General features: G+C 38.0%; 1 protein-coding gene across 7 annotated transcripts in view; it reads right to left on the bottom strand.

Annotated features, from left to right (window-relative positions):
* The window catches only part of ZFP82 (ZFP82 zinc finger protein), an 80,805-nt gene that overhangs the window by 19,076 nt on the left and 37,535 nt on the right, over positions 1-24,194 (bottom strand). For 5 of the 7 annotated variants that reach the window (XM_065925899.1, XM_065925901.1, XM_065925900.1 and 2 more), the window contains one exon: positions 10,746-13,553. In XM_065925899.1, the coding sequence (XP_065781971.1) occupies positions 12,526-13,553 (1,028 nt within the window). In that variant the 3' untranslated portion in view covers positions 10,746-12,525. Of the gene's footprint in view, positions 13,554-24,194 lie in introns of those variants that run through there. The other 2 variants (XM_065925898.1, XM_065925895.1) reach the window with 1 other exon arrangement.

Below are 24,194 nucleotides of genomic sequence, written 5' to 3'. Positions count from 1 at the left end.
CAAACACCAGCTGGGTGTCTGCAATTTGACTGAATTCTGACTCTGTACCTGGAGATAGTGTCAGATTTCAGAGGTTAAGAACTCAGTCTTATACCTCCCCATTCCCAACTTCAAGATGTTGTTTAATTGCTTAGTTGTGTCTGACTCTTTTGTGACCCCATGGACTGTAGTCCAGCAGGCTCCTCTGTCCATGAGATTTCTAGGCAAGAACACTAGAGTGGGTTTCCATTTCCTTCTCCAGGGGATCTTCCTGACCCAGAGATCAAATCCACATCTCCTGCATTGGCAGGTAGATTCTTAACCACTGAGCCACCAGGGAAACTCCCAACTTCAGATGCCAGTTTCAAGTCCAGGTTATCACCTGCGCCTTGGACCAACTAGTTATAGATTGGAGGTTCTAGCAACCCACTCCCTGGGTTTGGTTCACTTACTAGAGGAGCTAACAAAACTCATAGGAACATTTTACTTACTGGATTACTGGTTTATTATAAAATGATATAACTCAGGAACAGCCAGGCAGAAGAGATGAACAGGGCAAGGCATAGGGAAAGGGCACAGTTTACATGCACTCGCTGAACTTCCACATATCCTTGCCCACCACTGTCCCCGAATTTCTACATTTTCACACAATCAGAAGCTCTCTGAACCCCATCCTTTTGGGTTTTTATGGAAGTCTCATTACATGCGCATGGTTGATTAAATCATTGGCCACTGGTGATTGATCCAACCTCCAGCCCTCCTCCCCTCCCTGGAGGTCAGGGGTGTGGGACTGAAAGTTCTAACCCTCTAATCACATGGTTGGCTCTGGAAACCAGCCTCCATCCTTAGGTATAGTCTATAAGTTACCTCATTAACACAGCAAGAGATGTCTTGATCACCCTCATCACAGGATATTCCAAGAGTTTTAGAGATCTGTGCCAGAAACAGGAAGAAGACTAAACATATATTTATTATAAATCACAATATCACACTTATTCTCCATCATCATTGTTGCTATGAGCAGATGGATTCTGAGTACAAAGTGCTCTGAGAAACAATAGGGATGTGCTGGCACAAGAAAGGCCATGTGAAAACACAGTGAGAAGGTGGCCATCTGCAAGCCAAGGAGAGAGGCAACAAACACTTGTTGACATCTTGATCTTGGCCTATTAGCAACCAGAACTGTGAGAAAATAAATTTCTGTTGCTTAAGCCACCCAGTCTGTGGTAATTTGTTTTGACAGCCTTAGCAAACTAATACAGATAATACCCTCATGAACCCCCCAAAAGAGCAGGTAGGGAGGGACTTCCCTAGTGGTATAGTGGTTGACAATTTAACTTCCAATGCAGGGTCCAGTCTCTGGTCAGGGAACTAGATCCCACATGCCAGAGGGAAACTAAGCCTACAAGTTGCAATGAAGATTCCTCAAGGCTAAGACTACCAAAAATAAATAAATAAATATTTTTTAAAAAGTGGGAAAAAAATCATGTTGCAATACCTGTACGGTGAATCTGTGCATCTGTGAAGAAGGAAGCCAAGCGAAGTAACTGGACGTCTGAAGTAATATGAAAACAAGAGAACACCAAAGCAGATATTCACCGGAAGACACAGTAGGCCAAAATGAGAACAAAAACTGAAACAGGATGCAGCTTTGTCCACACCAATGGGAGTGAAGTGCAAGTGGTCCATGAAGGAAGCTCTGAAGGGGCTCGTGAAGTCCTGTCTGTGAGAGCTCTCAAAGTAGACAGCCCCAATTTTTTTTCCAGGAGAAAGTTCCTCCCTGAGGAGAAAACACAAAGAATGGAATCATAAGTGTCAGAAAACCATGATGTGTGTGTGTGTGTAAACATATACGTGTGTATGTATATATCATATGTTGTTGTTTAGTCACTAAGTCATGTCCAACTCTTTGTGACTCCATGAACTGCAGCACGCCAGGCTTCCCTGTTCTCTAGTATCTCCCAGAGTTTGCTCAAATTCATGTCTATTGAATTGGTGATCCCATCTAACCATCTCATCCTTGGCCGTTCCCTTCTCGTGCCCTCAATCTTTCCTGAATCATGGTCTTTTCCAGTGAGTCAGCTCTTCACATCAGGTGGCCAAAGTATGGCCCAGGAGAAATATCAACAACCTCAGATATGCAGATGATACCACTCTAATGGCAGAAAGTGAAGAGGAACTAGAGAGCCGTAAAAGAAGAAAGTGGGAAAAGCTAGCTTAAAAAAAACTAAGATCATGGCATCTGGTCCTATCAGTTCATACAAATAGAATGGGAAAAAGTGGAAGCTGTGACAGATTTTATTTTCTTGAGCTCCAGAATCACTGCGAATGGTGACTGTGGCCTTGAAATTAAAAGACACTTGCTCCTTCGAAGGAAAGCTATGACAAACCCAGACAGTCTATTAAAAAGCAGAGATACTACTTTACTGCCAAAGGTCCTTAAAGTCAAAGCTGTAGTTTTTCCAGTAGTCATGTACAGTTGTGAGAGCTGGACCATAAAGAAAGCTGAGTGTCAAAGAACTGATGCTTTCAAACTGTGGTTCTGGAGAAGACTCTTGAGAGTCCCTTGGACTGCAAGTAGATCAAACCAGTCGATCCTAAAGGAAATCAACCCTGAATATTCACTGGAAGGACTGATGCTGAAGCTCTAATACTTTGGCTACCTGATGTGAACAGCAACTGACTCATTGGGAAAGACTGTGATTCTGGGAAAGACTGAGGGCAAAAGGAGAAGGGGGTGACAGAGGATGAGATGGTTAGATGACATCACTGAGTCAATGGACATGAACTTGAGCAAGCTCCGGGAGATAGTGAAGGACGGGGAGCCTGGAGTGCTGTAGTCTATGGGGTCCCAAAGAGTTGGACATGACTGAGGGACTGAACAACAAGAACAGATAGAACTGGAGTTGCAATTAAATTTCAGTATTAGAAGAAACAATGAATGCACAGTTTCTAAAGATGATGACATCCACTGACTCAAATCGTCTAACCTAGACCTATTATGGAAAAACTGCATAAAATCGAAGACAATGAGAAAATCTTAAAAAAAAAAGTAAACAAAAAGATAAATTACATTCATATTAGTCAATAGACTAACAGTTGACTTTTCACAGAAGCAATGAAAGTTAGGAGAGTGGAATGATGGCTGAAATAAAATAATAATGAGATATAGGGAAAATGATCCCAATGGTAGTGCTGAGAAACAAGAATGAATGAAAAGCAATTTAGGAATTACAGGGGCAAATGTAAGTGAACACTGACTATAAAAAATTCTTATGTCTAGAAAGTTAAAAAAAGATAATAAAATGCAAGATAGCAATAATCTACATTGGGATATGGGTAGATAAATGTAGCTAAAGTACTCTATGTATGGTCTGTTGTCACATGAATGAATAGACTTTTATAGGTTTAAGCATTCATGTTATTTTCTTAAGTAGACCTTAAAGTACAGAAATAGTATGTAGAATTTCCAGTCATAGAGATAAAAAACAATGATAATTTTCAAAATCATGAAGAAAACAAAGAGGAAAAAAGAATATAGAATCAGCAAGATAAACAGAAAAGAACAAAGTTAATATGGCAGATTTAAAGATAAATATATCAGTAATTATACTGAATAAACTGGATCTAATACTCTAAAAAATTGAAATTAAATTAAATTAAATTGTATCATGCAAACAATAAACATGAAAGTTCATGTAACTATACTACTAGCAGACAACCTAAACTTTAAGACAAGATGCATTATTAGAGATACCTGTTTGAAGATCTTGTATGATGTAGTTATCTTGCAAGAGTGTTATTTTTTCTCATGCTCCCCTCCTCTAATAGCCAGACCATAAATTATAATCAGATGTCAGCATATTCTGAAAGTCAAACCTAATATCAAAAACATTGTCTAAGGATAATGTAGAGAATACATGAAGAAATACTTTTACCAGTAGACACAACAGTGATTCCAATATAATGCAAAGTGGGACTTGTTGCTATCATTTAATCACTAAGTTGTGTCTGACTCTTTGGCAACCCCATGGACCGTAGCCTGCCAGGGTCCTCTGTCCATGGGATTTCCCAGGCAAGAATACTGGAGTGGGTTGCCATTTCCTTCTCCACGGGATCTTTTCGACCCAGGGTTCAAACCCACGTCTCCTGCACTGGCAAGCAGATTCTTTTACCACGGAGCTGCCAACGAAGCCCAAAGTAAGACTATAACTTGGCAATTTAGAGCTCCTCATGACCCTGGACAACAGACCAAAGACAGGGGTGGGAAAGGAAGAAGGGTATAGGTTGGTGTTTGCCAGGCTGGTTGATCCTGGCTCTGAAGGGAAAGACAGATTTGAAATTTCCAAATGGAACATGGATAGAACCCAAAGATTCCCCTGGGTCAACTCCTACTTCTATTGTTTCCAGTAGTATAAGTTAATAGAAGACTATAATAATAATGATTCAGATCCTTTATGAGAGGTTTGGGTGTGGGAATTTCCCTGGTGGTCCGGTGGCTAAGATTCCTCAGTCCCAATGCAGGGGGACTGGGTTCCATCCTTGGTCAGGGAACTAGATCCTACATGCCACAACTAAGAGTTCACCTGCCACAACTAAAGATCCTGCATGCTACAACAAAGATCGAAGATCCTAAGACCTGGCACAGCCAAATAAATAAATAATTAAATAAATACATTTAAAAAAAGGGAATGTGTCACAACTATCATTTACAGAGAAGACTGGAGCATCTATCTAATTTAAATATAGCTATCTATTGTAACTGTCGGGAGAGCTTCCCTGGTAGCTCAGCTGGTAAAGAATCCACCTGCAGTGCGGGAGACCTGGGTTTGATCCCTGGGTTGGGAAGAGCCCTTGGAGGAGAGCATAGCAACCCACTCCAGTATTCTAGGCTGGAGAAGGCCCACGGACAGAGAAGCCTGATGGGCTATACGGGGTTACAAAGAGTCGGACAAGACTGAGCAACTAAGCACAGCACATAATTGTGGTGGCTCAGCAGTGAAGAATCCACCTGCCAATGCAGGAGACGTGAGTTAGATTCGTGGGTCAGGAAGATCCCCTGGAGAGGGAAATGGTTACCTACTCCAGTATTTTCCCCTGGGAGATCCCATGGACAGAGGAGCTACATGGGGTACAGTCCATGGAGAGGTCGCAAAAGAGTTCGACAAGACTTAGCGACTGAACAACAACAATATATTATGATTACATTTCTTTTTTACTCTCCTTTTTCTTCTATGTAAGTTGTTACAACTTACACAAAATTTACAGAATGTCTACAAAGAGATCCTGACAGATATAGAGGAGGTAGACACATTACCCAGCACATTTTCGGTTGAATGGGAAATGGCTGTATTAAGTGAAGTTTTCATTTTCAGCTGTGGGAAGAATTATGCATGATTGACAGGATGCCATCTTGCAAACACTGGCCACTTGTTTGGCTGCCCAGTTCATGTACACACTTGCTCTGATGGGAAACATCCATCTTTAAGAAGTAGGGGCTGATTCTCACAAATTGAAAATGACTACACAGCAGCTAATGCACAGGCAAGGAACTTAGGATTCGACACTTAAACACATCCCCCTCAAAACAGCAAGCGCTTGGTACAGAGGAACAAGGGCTGTGAAAATTCCATCTGGGTGATGGGTAACCTGCGGTACCCAGGTGGCAGAAGCAGGAACACCCAGAGCCCAGCATCCATGGTTTCAGTAGTGTACGCTGAGGACTCTATACAGCAGCACCAGTGGCGACCTCACGACACAAGTTCTGTGTTATCATTTGGAGCATTGCTTCTGGCTCTGTATCTCTGTTCTTCAGCATTCTAAGATTTTCCATGAGCAACTCAATGTCATCTGAACGAATTCCTTATCTATTCCAGTTAATAAAATGTAGAACATATTTACTGTAAATGGTATGTTTCCATTAACATTATAGAAATAAAACAAAGATGGCTATGGAAAAATTTTTTGTGGGTGACAATTGACTATAACTTTCTTCTCCTGATTTCTGGACAGACTGAGTAATATAGCAGTTTTGTTCGTAATGCTTTATTGAAAATGGCAGCCTGAACTAGGAGTTAAAATGCAGATTCTCATACTTCATTCAAACCCTAGATACTGGGACATATACCAGCAGAGGAATGGGTCTGCAGAGTCTCTCTGCATAGGGAATCACAGCCTGCCCCAGGAAATATGAGAAATTCAGAGTCAAATAAAGGGAGGCAATTTATGTGCTTTAACACATTTCACCAAGGTAATAAATCTTTTATAACACACAAGCACCAGGATGAAAACAGGAAGCAGAAATAATCCTCAAAATCCAACTCTCCAATCTGTAATAATGGGAAAATCTGGTTAAAAAGTCCTGCTTAAAATCCACCATGATCAGGTCTACATCATAAAGTAAGAAAATAAAAAGGTGTAATAGTGTGAGATGGGTATATACTTTACCTGCACATTATAGAAGGTCAAAAGAATCTAACGCTTTATAATCAATACCTGAATAAAATATGTCAAGACTTGGACTTCCCTGGTGGTCCAGGGGTTAAGAATCTGCCTGCCAATGCAGGGGACCCAGGTTCGATCCCTGATCTGGAGATTCCACAAGCCTCGGAGCAATTAAGCCTGTGCACCACAACTACTAAACCTGCACTCTAGATCATGTTCTCCTCAATAAGTGAGGCCACCACAGTGAGAAGTCCAAGCACCACAAATGGAGAGTAACCCCTGCTTGCTGCAACTAGAAAAAGCCCGTGCAACAGCAAAGATGCAAAACAGCCAAAAATAAATAAAAATAAATAAAATTTCAAAATGTCAGACTTTCAGATATTACTAGAATATTTTAAGGAATATTTATTTTATGTACATTATAAAAATATTAGAGTAAGGATGAACAGCTGTCAAAAAATTTCAAGACATACATATATTAATGAATATCTACTCAGTGTGAATTATGCACTCGTTTGGGATATCTATATTTATTTATTTGGCTGCACCAGGTCTTAGTTGTAGCACAGGGGCCCTTTAGTTGCAGTATGTGAGATTAGTTCCCCGACCAGGGATTGAACCCGGGTCTCATGCATTGGGAGCACAGAGACTTAGCGACTGGACAACCAGGGAAGTCCCAGGCATACCCTGTATTTAAATTTAATAATCCCAGTGAGATTTTTACTGGATTTAAAAAATGTCCAAATTCTAATGAAGAAATATTTGTCTTTATCTTCAAATAAAAACTATGTTTATATGTATTTTTATTTACAAATAATGTTACTGAAAAGTATAAATCAAAGGTTGCTGGTAAACAGATCTGAGGCTATGAGCATTTAACATATATGATAGATAGTATTTTAATTCAGAAGATGAATAATTTAAAAATTGTTTCTGGTATAAACTGGTTTTATTTCTGCATGTAAACAAAGGTGACATACTATGTCACACCATATATACTAATCAATCCAGATGGATCAAATGTTAAATCTGCGTGTATGTGTGTTTAGTCGCTAAGTTGTGTCTGACTCTTTGCGACCCCATGGGGACTGCAGTGTGCCAGGCTTCCCTGTCCTTCACTGTCTCCCAGAGTTTGCTCAAACTCATGTCCACTGTGTGTGTATACATACCTACATAAAACATACATGAAAAACTTCACTTTTTTCCTTTATCCTCTTGCCCTCTGAAATTTTCTATAATACTTTTCTAAGAAACATATTTGGAAATATTTTGGGAAACCTACTTTATAGAAATAAAATAAATAGACAAGAATATAATAAGTGACTGTTTATTGCAGCACTAATTTTAAATGGAAAAGAGACAATCTGAAATATCACAACTGGAGAAATACTGCAGTTGAATAGGTATCAGTACAAGCAGAGTGTGGAATATACTCCAACCACTAAAACAACTAAGTTCAGTCATCATTTACTGACTCAAAAGAAAATCCAAAAGGTACAGTTGTATGTAAAAAAGAAAATTACAGAGAAATGTATAAAGTATCATCTACTTTTGGGGCAAAAAATATACTAATTTGTGTTAATGTTTAAGCATGAAGAAATATACGGGGGAGATATACGAGGTGCAGACATTACTCAAAAGGAAATGGACACAGAAAGAGAGAGTGAGGAATGGAGAGAAGCAGAGATACTAAGCTTTTTTTTTTTTTTTGGCATTGTTTCATTGGTTTCAGTGCAAATGCATTACCTCTGTAATTTTACTAATAAAAGAGGAACTAATAAATGACTTAAAATACGCACACTAAAGAATATAAAATTTCACTTACTTTTCATTTTTTGTTGTTATTTAGTCACTCAGCTGTGTCAGACTCTTGGCTAACTTTTGGATTGTAGCCCCAGGCTCCTCTGTCTATGGGATTTCCCAGGCAGGAATACTGGAGTGGGTTGCCATTTCCTTCTCCAGGGGATCTTCCCGGCCCAGGGATTGAGCCATTTCCTTCTCCAGGGGATGTTCCCGGCCCAGGGATTGAACCCGAGTCTCCTGCTTGGTAGGTAGATTCTTTACCACTGAGCTACCGAGAAGCAAGCCCCAGTTCTCATTTTAGTGTAATGCCACACATTAGAACAAAATAGCCTCGTCTTTACTAATTCTCCCATCTGCATGTATGTTGCTCACTCTATTTATCTCAAATTGATTATGAAATATTGTACTTCATGCCTGGTAGAAATAAAGTAGTTCAATGTTTTTTCCTCTAACGTGGGACCTAAGAAAAAAAGAGTGGGGCATGAAAGGACAGACCTGTAGTAACTTTGGAGATATGGATTTTCCTTCCACAGAATGGTACCATCCAAATGTAGGAAGCTGCTTGTTGAGCGTGAAAACTGAAGCACAGTAAAGACTCATCTCAAAACACTAACCTAACCTTGGGGTGGGTGTTGTGTCCGACTCTTTGGGATCCGTTGGACTCTTGCCCTTCAGGCTCCTCCGTACAAGGGATTTCCCAGGCAGGAATACTGGAGTGGGTTGCAATTTCCTCCTCCAGGGGGATCTTCCTGACACAGGGATTGAACCCTATGGTCTATGGTCTCCTGCATTGCAGGCAGATTCTTTACCGCTGAGCCACTGGGAAAGCTTTCAACCTAGCACTAAATAAAGCTAAATTATGGGATACTTTTTTTAAACTTCAGAATTTCTTAAGAAAATTTAATAGGCTTCCACACTATAGTGGCAGAGGTGAGTAGTTGCAACAGAAACAGTATGACCTACAAAGGGTAAAATATTTACTTTCTGACCCTTTACATAAAGTTTGCTCTTAGTCTAAAACACAATACAAAATTCTAGTGATGTATTTGCTAAGCTAGTGCAAAATAGTGTTGACCTGGTTATTTTTCTTCTGAATAGGCTAACTCTTTAAAGTGTGTGTGTGTGTGTATATGTATGTGTGTACATATATATATATAAATATAAGAATGGGGTTACAATGTATAAAATATATCCTATTTTTTAACTGACATGATGCTGAGAATTAAAAAAAACTGCATGTAGAAAATATGGGACTGAATCAAGTCCTTAAAAAATCTTTATATCTGGAGCTTATCAGCTTTATCTCTTAAAATATTTTCCACATCTAAGAAACAATGGGTAAATTATCTAGTATTTTACTATTCCCTTACCCTCCCCCCCCCCACCTCCAATTTCCTTGGGGTTAAGAGATTTGCACTACAAAAAACTCCTCTTGTGAGCCTTTTGCAGTCACTGTCCAGAACAAAAATAACCTGAATCATTTGCTACTTGGAGAGTCAATGTATCTTCTTTGGTCCACATGTTTTAAAAAACAAAAATAAAAAACCCTTCAGCTGCCATTTAAAAAATCAAGGGCTATCACACACTGGAAAAAAAGGTAGATTTCTGGATTGTCCCCCAAAGTCAGAAGAGCTGGCAAAACAAGGGCTGCATTTTCTTATAGCACTTTTTAGCTAGAACTGGACACTGCGGAGCCTCTTCAGTTACTGTCCCAGCCCAAGTTCACTCTTATTATTCATTTAATAGATACCAGTGGTAAAGAATCAGCCTGCCAATGCAGGAGACACGGTTCAATCCCTTGGTCAGGAAGAACCCTGGAGAAGCAAATGTTAATCCACTCCAGAATTCTTGGCTGGGAAATCCCATGGATAAGAGGAGGCTGGCGGGCTACAGTCCATGGGGTTGCAGTCGGATATGACCTAGAGACTGAACAACAGTTTACTTTTTCTTAGTATGCTTGTATACATCTTCACAGATCGCCCTGATAAAAAAATAACTTGTGTCCTCCTAATTCATTCCTAACATCAGGATTATGTTAAAGTGTGTTATGTCTACTTCTATATAACAAATAGCTCCTTGCTCAAGTTTTGCCTCTTCTCAAGAAAAAACATTCTGTAAGTATGGATGGTGATAGATATTAACTAGACTTATTATGGTGTTCATTTTCCAATATACAGGCTTCCCTGGTGGCTCAGACGTAAAGAATCTGCCTGCAACATGTGAGACGAAGGTTTGATCTCTGGGTCAGGAAGATCCCCTGGAAAAGGGAATAGTTACTCATTCCAGTATTCTTGCCTGGGGAATCATATGGATAGAGGAGCCCAGAGGCCTTCAGCCCATGGGATTGCAAAAAGTGGGACATGTCTGAGCAACTAACACACTTTCCCCAATATATACAAATATCAGATCACTATGTTGTGCACTGAAACTAACGTAATGTTGATGTCATTTATACCCCAATTTTTTACAAAGAGTTGCGCCTGAAACTAGGTTTGATTATTCATTAGTAATGGCTACTATGCTGTTGTTGTCTAGTTGCTCAGTCGTGTCCAACTCTTTGTGACACCGCAGAGTGTAGCCTGCCAGATTCCTCTGTCCATGGATTTCCCAGGCAAGGATACCGGAGTGGGTTGCCTTTTCCTTCTCCAAGGGATCTTCCCAACCCAGGGGCTGAACCTTCGTCTCCTGCACTGCATGTAGATCCTTCACCACTGAGCCACCAAGATACTATAACTCACACTAAATTTCCCCTTTTACCTCTTTACAAGAGTTCCCCAAGAGCTCTAATTCTCTGTGTCAATACTGGTAATTTTAATTTTTGTAAAATACTTTGTTTAGGTTTTCAAATGTATTAGAAGCACTGTATTCAGTATAGCATTTAAAACTGGTAACTGTAAAGTTTCTCTTTATGTGTATGCATATCTTATTTTCAAACACAATGCTGTTTGTCTTTTCATCCTTTTTCACTAGTGTCAGCAATGTTTGTCTATATTACTGTCTGTCTTTACATTAGGTATTTTATAATGTAGTAGAAAGGATACCAGTCTGAATACACAGCCTTTCCTACTCATTATACATGTTACTTTCTGCACCAACACCCAGGAGTAATTCATGTTCCACAGGAAGTAAATGATAGAAAACTTCTTAATTCATTACCCTCAATGGGTCTTTCTTCAATTATATATCCTGTCTGATGTTGAATATGGTCTGTAGAAACAGTTGCTTTTTGACAAATAATACTAATAAAGTGATAATGATGAATGCAATTAACAACAAACAGTCTGTATTATAGGACAGGCACAATTTTAAGCACTTGGTGTGTCTTTATTTGATCCTCACACAGAATTCTGAGGTAGGTATTATAATTATTCCCACTTTTATCATTTTACCAAGAAATATATGTATAGAAACATAGAAAAATGCTCAGGAAGAATAAATACTAAACAGATAAAGACTATCCTTTAGGAAGCAATATGGGAACAAGGATAGTGGTCAAAGGTCTTATTTGTAATGTTTCAATCTATTATAGGGAAAATATACTTATGCATTATTTCAGCAATTAAAATAAGACATAATACAAAAATATGCCTAGGAAGAATGCTCACCAGGACACTGTGTATTAATGGCAAAAACTGGAGGAAATGACGATGTCTATCAATAGGGACTTGATGAAATGATATAGCAACACAAGGAAACACTGAAAGGATAGTAAAGGATCTCTATTTACTGAGTGGTAAGTCATTCATGAATGTTTTACAAAAAAAGTCTAAGTTTTGTAAAGAGTAAAAAGAGTAAGCCATCTTCAAAAATAAAGAGGTCACTTCTCTTGGGTATTAAAAGTATCTTAAAAATAAAAGATATTTTACAAACTATGCTGTAAACAGATAAGACTTTACAGTCATGTAAATTTTAATGGATTATAAGATTGAGAATATAACAACTACAGGAAAAATGGGGGGAATATGAAAATTACAGGATTACATTTCTGTATGTATTCTCTGATGTTTCAGATAAGGTTAGAAAGATGCACGAAGTGCTCTTGTCATTTTGAATATTTACTAGACTCAGAAGTAGGAGGTTTTATTAAAAGGGCTTCCAAAATATATTCTACTCATAGAGTATTTCTCCTACATGATTTTTCTTGGGCTGAACAAGCTGTAGTCAACAAATAAGATATTTCTCTCATTTTATTCAGAGGGATTAATATTAAGATAAATTCTCTTTTCTTGAGTAGTTGATGTTAAATAGTTTTGAGCTGTAAACAGAAGTTTTTGCACACATTTTGTATATTCTGTTTTATTACCAGTACAAATTTTGATGTTGAACCAGCTGTGAGTCATAATTAAAGGTCTTTGCACATTCCCTGTATTCATAGGCCTTCTCACTAGTATGAATTCTATGATGACTAGTAAGTTGTGAACTCTGAGAATAGGCTTTCCCACATATCTTACATTCATAGGGCTTCTCACCAGTATGAATTCTCTGATGTCGAGTAAGGTCTGAGCCAGAACGAAAAGCCTTTTCACATTCCTTACATTCGTAGGGTTTTTCACCCGTGTGGATTCTCTGATGTTTAATAAGTTGCGAGCTTTGACTAAAGGCATTCCCACATTCCTTACATTCATAGGGTTTCTCCCCTGTATGAATTCTCTGATGTTGAGTAAAGTTTGAGCCACTACTGAACGCCTTCCCACATTCTTTACATTCATAGGGCTTCTCACCAGTGTGAATTCTCTGATGTCGAGCGAAGTTGGAGCCACTGCTGAAGGCCTTCCCGCACTCTTTACATTCATAGGGTTTCTCACCAGTGTGAATTCTGTGATGTCGGGTAAGGTCTGAGCCACAAATAAAGGTTTTTCCACATTCCTTACATTCAAAGGGTTTCTTGCCAGAATGAATTTTCTGATGATGACTGAGTCTTGAGGGATGTCTAAAGGCCTTTCCACATTCCTTACACTCATAGGGTTTCTCAACAGTATGGATGATCTGATGTGTGGTAAGCTGGGAGTCATGTCTGAAGGTTTTCCTATATTCCTTAGTTGCACAGTATTTCTCTTTACTATTATTCATGATTTGCTGTAATGTAAAGGATGGATGTTGACTGAAAGTAGGCATGCCTTCATGGGTGAATATCAGTTGACTGAAATGTCCCTCCTGAGAACCATGTTGTTTCTCAAACTGGCCATTACAGTCCCATTCATCTCTGAAACTGGAGCACTGAAGGTCGTGTCTTGTAAGTCTGTCCATTATCTCCCATTGGGCTGACTCTATTTCATAAATTTCCTTCTTCAGAAATAATTTCTTGGTCTCACATTTCGACTCCAGGACTGAAAGAAAATATGAAAGCCATCACTCACATTTTCCTTGTTTGGAGAAATAAAACTTCAATTAAAATGAAAGAAATTAAACTGAATTTTTAAAAACTGGATGAGAAAAGAAGAATGAGGAGAGATGACATAGTAAGATAAAGGTAGGAAGTAAGTTCGTGGTTTCTAAATGTTGCTATATATCAGAATTATTTAGGGGAGCTTTCTAAATACACAGATGCCTTAAACTTCCTTATTACAGGATGACTCTAGTCATACATACACACGCACAAAATCTCACAGCATACACAAACACTCATATAAGAACATCCCACAGCATGAACTGTAAAAATAAAGGAAATGATCATACCTATTTTTTTTTTTTTTTGGTAAATAGTCATTTATTTGGATTCATAGTTTTACAAAGGGAATTCTCTCCCACTTTGTAGTAGAAGAAAAATTCAGTCACATTTAGATTGTTATATAGGTCAGTCTTTTGCAGGGAGATGTTTAAGCATACAGTATATAACCTTAAAAGGCTATAAAGTTACCACAAAAAAAAAACAAAACTGCCTCATCATTCTACCTCTCTCTATTCTTCCTGCCCTTGTATGCTTGGATCAGAGACTGTTGCCTTATCACTCAAAAAAGTGTCAAGAATAATGGCCAGCAGCTTAGGTTGAGTGAGTAAGATTACAGCCAGAGATTAAAAGAACACACATCCATGTTGCTGTTCAGTCACTCAGTCGAGTCCAACTCTTGCGACCCCAGGGACTGCAGACTGCCAGGCTCCTCTGAACATGGAGTTTCCTAGGCAAGAATACTGGAGTGGGATCGTATCTACTTAATAGAGTTGTTGTCCGCACACACACACACACACACACACATATATATATATATTTTGGTCACACTGCATGGCATGTGGGATCCTAGATCCCCGCCCAAGGATGGAACTCTAGGCTTAATCACTGGACCACCAGGCAAGTCCCTGTTGTCAGGATTAAATGAACATGTCTAAGGAAAAATGTCCAGGGGCTGGCAAACTATGGACTGCAGCCCTGCAATAATTTTGCTAACTGGAACACAGTCACACTTATTTGTTTATGTATTATCTATGACTGTTTATGAGTTCTGGTTGCAACAGAGACCACATTGACTGCAAATCTAAAATATTTACTATCTAGCTTTTTAAGAAAAAGTTTGCCAGACCCTGCTTAGTTCTGTGTTGTCCACTGCAGTAGCTACTAGCACATGTGTCTATTTGAATTTAATATAATTAAAATTAAAAATTCTAATTCAGTTCCTCAATGGCACTACCCACATATCAAGTGTTCAACAGCCAAATGTGTCTAGTGTCTACCATACTAGAAATCAGAAACATAAGACACTTCCACCATCACTGAAAAATTCTAGATTAAGTAACTAGAGGCTTAGTTTCTCTTTAATCAATTATAGGGAAATAGAAGGTACCAATCCAGACAGGAGAATACCTTAAGAAAAGTCGAGTAATGAACCTAGCATGAGTTCATTATGCTATGAGTACATATGAGTTCATATATATGAGTTCATATATACTACAGGGAGGATTTTTTGTAGCTGGACATGGTATATGTTTGGGGGTCTGATGACAATACTATGCCTTGGAATTCTGTGATTCTGAACTGTGAGAAAAAAAGGAAAGGACTTAACAAGTGCACAAGCACTTAGTGGTGACGACCAACTGACAGGAAGGGTATTTGTAGGTTCAAAGATAAGGGAAAAGAATGGGATGGGAGGCAGTGTATTGCTATTGAAAGAATAGAGGTATAAGATGAATTCTGAACTCAAACTTAGTCAATTACCCGCTTTGTTTTCTTGGACACGTTAGTTCATCTTTCTGAGCCCCCAACAATCTGTCTATAGGATAGAAATAACTAACTCTTATGATCATTTTGAGGACTAAGAATAGTATATGAAAAAATATTTGGTATAAAATACATATTTAGCATCTGGGAGGTAATATTATGGAAGGATTTCCATACAAAAATGGAGATGTTGGTTTTGTTTTGAAGACCACACTATGGATCCAGAGAGAAAATTTCAAGTCAAAAAAGTAAAGATCATTCTAGTACCATCTTCATCCTCTCATGTAATTATTTAGCAAATACTGTCTAATTTTGCCCCATGTATATACTAAACTCTTCCCTTTATATACAATATAATATGTAATATGAAATAGCTCTTTCTTGGACTAGAATAGCCTCTTACCTACTTCCTCCCACTTGAGCTTTGTAATCTTGAATCCATGTCACTAGAATAGCATTATCCTGTCACTGTTCTGTTTAAAATTCTTTGATGGTTTCCTATACTACATTGCTCTCACAATAAAAGCCAAACTCCTGAATATGGTTTACAAAGCTTTGAATGATCTGGCTCCTGCCTGCCTTTCAAATCTCACTCACCGTACGTTCCGTTTTGGTTTCTAGGCTTCATTCACACTGGCCCTATTTAGTAGTTCTTCAAGTGCTCCTAGCTATTAGTCTCTATCTAGACCTTTCTAGGTCCTTTTTCTTATGTTTACAGGTATTTTCTTTTACTCTTGGCCTTGATAACTATTATTCATTTTCCAAATCTCTACTTAAAGGTCATACTTTCTGAGGCCTTCGATGATCCTCTGATCAAATTACGTTGTTGTTTAGTTGCCAAGTTGTGTCCGACTCTACGTGACCCTGTGGACTATTTGTAGCCCACCAGGCTCTCCTATCCATAGGATTCTCCAGGGAAGAATACTGGGGTGGGTTGGCATTTCCTCTTCCGGGGGATCTTCCTGACCCAGGGATCAAACCTGCGTCTCTTGCATTGACAAGTGAGCCACTAGACAAGCCCAAATTGGCTTTGAGTCACTAGCTATTTCAGGAAAATACTGAACATCAGAGCTTAAAATAAACAGAAAATAAGAACTCAGGAGAGACAACAAAGGGGAAAAAAGATCCCCAAATTCAGAAAACCTATGCTTCTAAAAACAACATTATATGACAATCCTATAAGAGCGTGATGCCAGGAAAAGAAATACTGAAAGAAGAATTTCTTTCTTTCTATTTTATAAAAATACAAAGATGAGAACTTAAAACCTCACAGAAAGTATAACACAAAAAGAGAGATAAAAACTAGGGGGGGGAGAGCAGATACAAACTACTGTATATACAGGAGATAAACAACAAGATATAGCCTAGAGAACTATATTCAATATCCCGCATTAAAGCATAATGACAAGAATATGAAAAAGAATATGTGTACATATATGTATAACTGAGTCACTTCACTGTTTACCAGAAACTTAACACAACATTGTGAATCAACTACACCTCAACTGAAAAAAAAAAAATTCTAGGGGCAGCACAAGAAATTTAAGATCGGAATTATGAGTGTTCAATCATTCAAAAAATTTAATTTTTTTGTGTCAGACATGATGGTAAGCACCAGACCTGAAAAGTGTCTATCAAAAAGAGGAAAAGAGAAAACAACAGGGAACAAACCTTCAAGAAAATAGTAGTAGAAAATTTCACAGAGTTTTAGTTTCCAGAGTGAGTGTGTGTCTAGCCAAACAAACAAACAAACAAAAAATCAGTATGATACCTCAACAAGAAATATTAGAACATCACAAATAAATAATAAATGCAAAAAGCTTTCAAAGAGTTTAAATACACCACTTAAAAGAATTAAGAAGCGACTCAGTCATTAAAAAGAATTCATTTGAATCGGTTCTAATGAGATGGATGAAACTGGAGCCCATTATACACAGTGAAGTAAGCTGGAAAGATAAAGACCAATACAGTATACTAACGCATATATATGGAATTTAAAAAGATGGTAATGATAACCCAATATGCAAAACAGAAAAAGGGACACAGATGTACAGAACAGACTTTGGGACTCTGTGGGAGAAGGCAAGGGTGAGATGTTCTGAGAGAATAGCATTGAAACAAGTATACTATCAAGGGTGAAACAGATCACCAGCCCAGGCTGGATGCATGAGACAAGTGCTCGGGGCTGGTGCACTGGGAAGACCCAGAGGGATGGGATGGAGAGGGAAGTGGGAGGGGGGATCAGGACGGGGAACACATGTAAATCCATGGCTGATTCATGTCAGTGTATGGCAAAAACCACTACAATATTGTAAAGTAATTAGCCTCCAACTAATAAAAATAAATGAGAAAAAAAAAAAAGAATTAAGAACCTAAATTGGTTTTGGACTTCTCAATAACACTAGATACTAGAAGATTTTAGAAATCCTTGGAGCAATGCCTTCAAAAAGTTGAAGTCACTCTTTCAACCTAAATTGATATTTCTAGTCAAATTATCGATCAAATTATGAGGGTGAAATGAAAACATTTTTATTCACACAGGGATTCAGAAAATATACTTTCTATTTACTTCTTTTGCAGTCTTTCCCTGGTTGCTTTTTGCTTCAGAATAGAAAGAAAACAGGGGTTCTCTGGTGGTCTAGTGGTTAAGAAACTGCCTTGCAATGCAAGGGACACAGGTTAGATCCCTGGTATGGGAAGACCCCACATGTCCTGGAGCAACTAAGCCTGTGCACTGCAACCACTGAGTGCCCTGAAGCTTGTGCCCTAAATCCGCTCAAGCCTGTGCCCTGAAGCAAGAGAAGCCCCTGCACCGCAACGGAGAGCAGCTCCCACTCTTAGCAGCCAGAGAGTCTGTGCACAGCAAAAAAGAACCACTACAGTCAAAAAATCAAATAAATCTTAAAAAAAAAATAGTAAGAAAACAAATCAAGAAAAAGGCAGGCAGGAGACCCAACAGACTAGGTATAGACAAGAATCCAGGGAATGCAAATACAGAAGAGAATCATCATGAATTCAAAGGGAAGGAGTTAAGGGAATCAATGGGATGATCCTAAGGGAGTCCACTGGATGACAATAAAGGGAAACTCTAAAATAACAGCTATGTTACACCACACCTGGGGAAGAAGGACAGAGGGTTAGAGGAGGGATGTCTCAGTTAAAAAACAAACCACAGCTACCTGATGTGTCTGAAAAGAGATTACTGACAGATAAACAGAAAACTAAACAGTTCTCACTTAAGACAGTTTAACTTCACGGAAAAGAAAAGTTGTACAAGGAGTGAAATGTGACTACAAGCTTGGCAACAAAAAATTTACATAGTTATTAAGCAAACTGAATAATTAAATTGTGATATACTACGTAAGGTGAATAAGGGGAGAGGGTTTAAAGTAAGACAAATCTTCAAATTCCCCAGTGAAAAGTCAATCATTACTAAAACTAGAATGAACTCTTGAAAAAAAGACTTTCAGAAGAGAAAGGATAGAAATGGTAACTGAAAGAAAAAAAAGATGATAGGGTCATGGGGTAAGAAAATTATATAGGAAATAAAATAAATGTAAGATATGAGTTCTAGAAGGAGAATATGGTGGTGATGCAGAAACAACAGTTAAGGCAGATTCCCAGAGTTGATGGTTAATAATCAGATGGTTCCTTTCTGCACTGAGCAGAATTGAGGAGGAAAGAGTTTTAACTAGATATATCTTGGTAGATTTCTGAGGTTCAGAGAAAAAGAAAACTCCATATAAGTAATAACCCAATGAATCAGGTTGTATCCTACTCACGTGTCTGTGTTTGGTGTTGCCCCAACAGTTCTCTAAAGTTTTAAATGAGTTACCAGTGTTGACGTTATCAGATTTAATACAGAAATCTGGATTTCTGGCTTTCCTTGAAGGACCAGATTATCAGGCAGCCCTAGCCCTGTGTTCTCATATGACAGCTGTCTCCTAGACTTAACAAGTGCTCACTCCTTTGAGAAAGGGTAGGGACTCTCTCTCATTATCTCCTAGTCCCACATGGATGCTAGGCCAGAGTTTCAGTTTCCCTGTACACCTGCAACATTGTTTTTCTTAATTTTTCTTTCATTCCTGAAAGGTTTTTGCTGGCTATGGAATTCTGGGTTGACAGTTCTTTAGCAAACAAAATACTGTTGCACGTTTGCTGATGTCCATGGTTTATGAAGAGAAATCCAGTTGTTCCACTCATTGTTTCCCTAAAAGTAATGCATTATTTTTACGGTTCTTTCATTTTCTATGGTCTTTTTGGGCCTTCAATGATATAAATATGAAAACTCTGCTGCTATCCCACAGGATGTCCCCGAGTCATTCTTCTTCCTTTTTTCCGGCAGCACTGTGCTGCTTGTGGAATGGGAGGTCCCTAACCAGGGACTGTACCTGGGCCCTCTGCAGTGAGAGCACCCACCACTAATCGCCACTATTGGATTGCCAAGGAATTCCCCTTGAGTCATTCTTTTTAAGTTTTTGATCTTTTTCCTGTTATTCATATTGGCTAATTTCTTTTGGTCTTCCTTCAAGTTCGCTAATTTTCCTCTGTTATCTCCATTCTCCTGTTGAGTCTATCCAGTAAGTTTCAAAATTTTAGGCCACTGTATTTTCCAGTTGTAAACTTTTCTTTTTATATCTTTATATTTTTAACATTTAGTTATTTTTGGCTGTGCTGGCTCTCTGTTGTTGCTCATGAGCTTCTGCTAGTTGCGGTGTAAGGGCTTCTCATCGGGTGGCTTCCCCTGCTGCAGCGCACAGGCTCGTGGCCTCCAGAGTGCAGGCTCGTCAGTTGTGGCACACGGGCTCGGCGGTCCCAGGGCATGTGGGATCCTCCTGGACCACGGCTCCAACTGGTGTTGCTTACACTGCAAGGCAGATTCTTAAGCTCCACCACCATGGAAACCCTGTATTTCCTTAAATTTGTCTTTTTTCTTTTTTTGCTATTGAGTTATATGGGTTCTGTATATATATGTTAGATATTAACTCCTTGTTAGATACATGATTTGCAAATATTTCCTCTCACTCAGTAGGCTGCCTTTTCATTTTGCTTATTGCTACCTTTTCCATACAGATTTTTAGTTTGATGTCATCCTATTTATTTTTGCTTTTGTTGTCTTGGCTTTGGTATCATATCCAAAAAACTCCAAGACTGATGTCAAGGAGCTTTCCCTCTGTTTTCTTCTAGAGGTTTTATGGCTTCAGGTCTCACATTCAAGTCTTTAATCCATATTGAGTTATTTCTGTGTAAGGTGTAACACAGTAGTCCAGGTTTTTCAACAGCACTTATTGAAGAGATAGTCCTTTGTCCACTCTATATTTGTAAAGCAGTTATCCTCCAAATAAGAAAAAGTTAAAAAAAAATAAACCTGACTGGGATCTCTGAAAAAAAAAATCTTTCACTGTAAATCTTTCCCTAAAATGTTCAAAAGTAAAGTGACAATTGATAGAACTAAAAAAAAAAGAAAAAAGAGTAAGCTGAGACCCAGCAATTATATTCTTAGGCATACTTCCTAGCCAATATCTTGCACATGCAAATTTGGGTATTTACATATTATTATCTTAGAATTTTATGTTAATTATGTGATACATATATCCTGTTGTACATGCACTATATTTTATAAATAACTATACTATTTTTTTAAAATAAAAACTTCGTGGATAAGTTGAAGAGTCAAAAGGTCATAACTGAAGACTATTAGTGAATCAATACAAATCGATGCAAGGAATTCTTTTTTTTGGTGAGTCTTATCTTTGCATTTTTTACATTTTTTGATTTTATTGGCGTATAGTTGATTTACAATGTTGTGTTAATTTCAGGTGTACAGCAAAGTGACTCAGCAAAATGTATACATAGATGTATGTATACATCTGTTTATTCTTTTTTAGATTCTTTTCTTATATAGGTTGTTACATAATACTGAGTAGATTTCCCTGGGCTATACAGTAGGTCCTTGTTGGTTATCTATCTTATGTAGAGTAGTATCAAAGTAAGAAATTCTATGTAAAGGCAGCATAAATAGAAAAAGAGATGAAGAATTTAAAACATCAGAGGTTAAAAAAAAAAAAAAAATCAGAGGTGATCCAGATGTTTTATTTCTGTTAAATAGGAGCTCAAGAGAGAAAGAGGAAATGGTAGCAAGGTAATGTTTAAAGAGATGACTGCCAAGGATTTCCTCTCACCAGAAAAAGATATAAATTCTTGGATTTAAAAATACAACCAGAAACAAAATATGGAGATATAAAAGTAACCACACCTGAATGTATTACAGTAAAAATGTAGCCCCTTAGAGGAAACTGTTAAATGTTTATAAAGGAAAAACAATCAGACATCAAGAAGATAACAGAAAAGAGTATCTTCACAGTAATCAAAAATTTCTTAAACAGGACAAAAGGTACAGATAGTGTGATTCTGTTTATGTATTATAAATCAGATTAAAAAATAGGCCAAGGAAGAATTTCCTACATAAGACCAAATAAGTGTGAAGCCCAGTACAGAAGACTGATAAATCTGACCAAAATTAAGAACCTCTGTTCACAAAAAGAAACCATAAAGAGCACTAAAAGATAACTTAGAGTAAAGAAGACACTAGCAATTTTTAGAACATGGAATATACTCAATAAGCAAAATATATAAAGAACTTTTACACATCATTAGAAACACAGGGAATCCAAAGAAAAACAGGTAAGAAAGACTCGAACAGGCAATTAGCTAAAGAAGAATTTCAAAAAAAACAATAATGATATGAAAACGTCTTCAAGTTCATCAGTAAAAAGGGAAATGCAAACTAAAACCACACTGAAATATCACTATATATGCTCAGCAATTGATAAAAATCTAAGTTTGACAATATGTTAGGAAGCATACGCAACAACGGGAGCTCCTATTTACTGTTGGTGGGATTGTAATCTAGTATAAGCATTAAAGAAAAGTGGAGAACTTCCCTGGTGACACAGTGGATAGGAATCCACTTGCCAATGCAGGGGACATGGGTTTAATCCCTGGTCAGGGAAGATTCCACATGCTGTGGAAAAGCTAAGCCCATGCGTCACAACTACTGAGCCTGTGCTCGAAGGGCCCAGGAGCTGCAGCTACTTAAGCCCATGCTCTCTAGAAGCCACTGCAATGAGAAGCTCACATAACACAATGAAAAGTAGCCCCTGCTCACCACAACTGCAGAAAGCCTGCACAAAGCAATGAAGACCCAGCACAGGCAAAAATAAATAAAAGTATTAAAACAAAACAAAACCTGAGAACTTAAAAAAAGTTGAAAACTGGACAACTAAAGATATGATGCCATGTGATCCATTCATTTTTCTATTCATATCACACAGAAAATGTTCATAATAGCAATTTTTAACCGTCAAAAAGTAGAAACAACCTAACTCCCTATGAAAAGTAGAACCGAAAAATAAACTGTAGTATATTGGTATAACTGAATAAATTAACTCTAACTATAAGAAATAATATGTATGAATCTTAAAAGCAAAATGAGTCATAAAAAACAACATAAAAGTATATATAGTACGAGTCTACGTATATAAATTTCAAACTCAAAACGGAACTATATTGTTGTGGTGGTTCTCTTAATTGGTAAAAGTATAAAGGGACACAAAGATACTATGGACATAGAGAGATGTGCTGATAGTGTTGTAAGTTCTTAAGATCTGGGTGATGTTTCCATGAGAGTTCGTTTTATAACTGTTTAAATGTCTACCTATAGTTTGTTACCTTTCTGTACTTGAGAAAATTTCCAATAAAAATAATTAAAATATATTAAACTGTCTGCTGGGCATATCTATCTCTGAAGGTAGAAGTGGATAAATGGAGCAAAGAAACAGAAAGAGGCCCTGAAATACAAAGTAACATAAACCAGAACTGCCAAGGAACAGGCAGACTAAAGGATGACATAAACAGCTTTTGAATAAATGGTGCTAAAATAAGCCATTAGGGGCAGGGGAGAGGGGATTGAGTTGGAGTCTCAATTTATAGTTTATTGTAAAAGAACTTTAAAATGGATTTAGATGCTATTAAAAACAGCAGAGAGCCTTCCCTGGTGGCTTAGTGGTAAAGACTCTGTCTGCCAAAGTCGGAGATACAGCTCTGACCCCTGATCCTGGAAGATCCCACAATGCTGCAGAGCAACGAAGCCTGTGTGCCGCAACCACTGAAACCTGCACGCCCTGGAGCCTGTGCTCTGCAACAAGAAAAGCCACTGCAATGAGAAGCCTGAGCACCGCAACCAGCGGGAAGCCCCGGCTAGCCACAGCTAGAGAAAAGCCCGAGCAGCAATGAAGACCCAGCATAGCCAAAAATAAATAAATAAATAAAATTATCAAAAAATAGAGAAAAAAAAAATTTTTTTTAAAGAACAAGATATCTATGAAATTTGTAGAGGTCAGCTAATTTTCTAAAATCAGAAATTGTAATAACCACAAAAGAGAAGACTGCAAACACATTAGAGCGTACACTTAAAGATGCCAATCCAGGGATTTCCCTGACGGCCCAGTGGTTAAACATCCGCCTTGCAGTACAGGGGAAGCCAGGTTTGATCCCTGGTTGGGGAGCTAAGATCCCACATGCCACAGAGCAACTAAGCCCACGTGCCACAACTACTGAGCTGGTGTGCCACAATGGAAGATTCCACAGGATGCAATGAAGATTCTGAGTGCAGCAATTAAGCCTGGACGCAGGCAAATAAATAAATAATTATATTTTTAAAAGATGCCAATCCAAATTAAAATTTATGAAGTACAAAACACCCCATGAAAATGGGTATATATAATGTTTTTATTTTATAAAATCCATAAAAATTGAC

This window comes from Muntiacus reevesi, chromosome 2, assembly GCF_963930625.1.
Source record: "Muntiacus reevesi chromosome 2, mMunRee1.1, whole genome shotgun sequence".
NCBI classification, from domain to species: Eukaryota; Metazoa; Chordata; class Mammalia; order Artiodactyla; family Cervidae; genus Muntiacus; species Muntiacus reevesi.
Note: the sequence above shows the minus strand (reverse complement) of the source record. Positions and strands in the feature narration are given on the sequence as shown.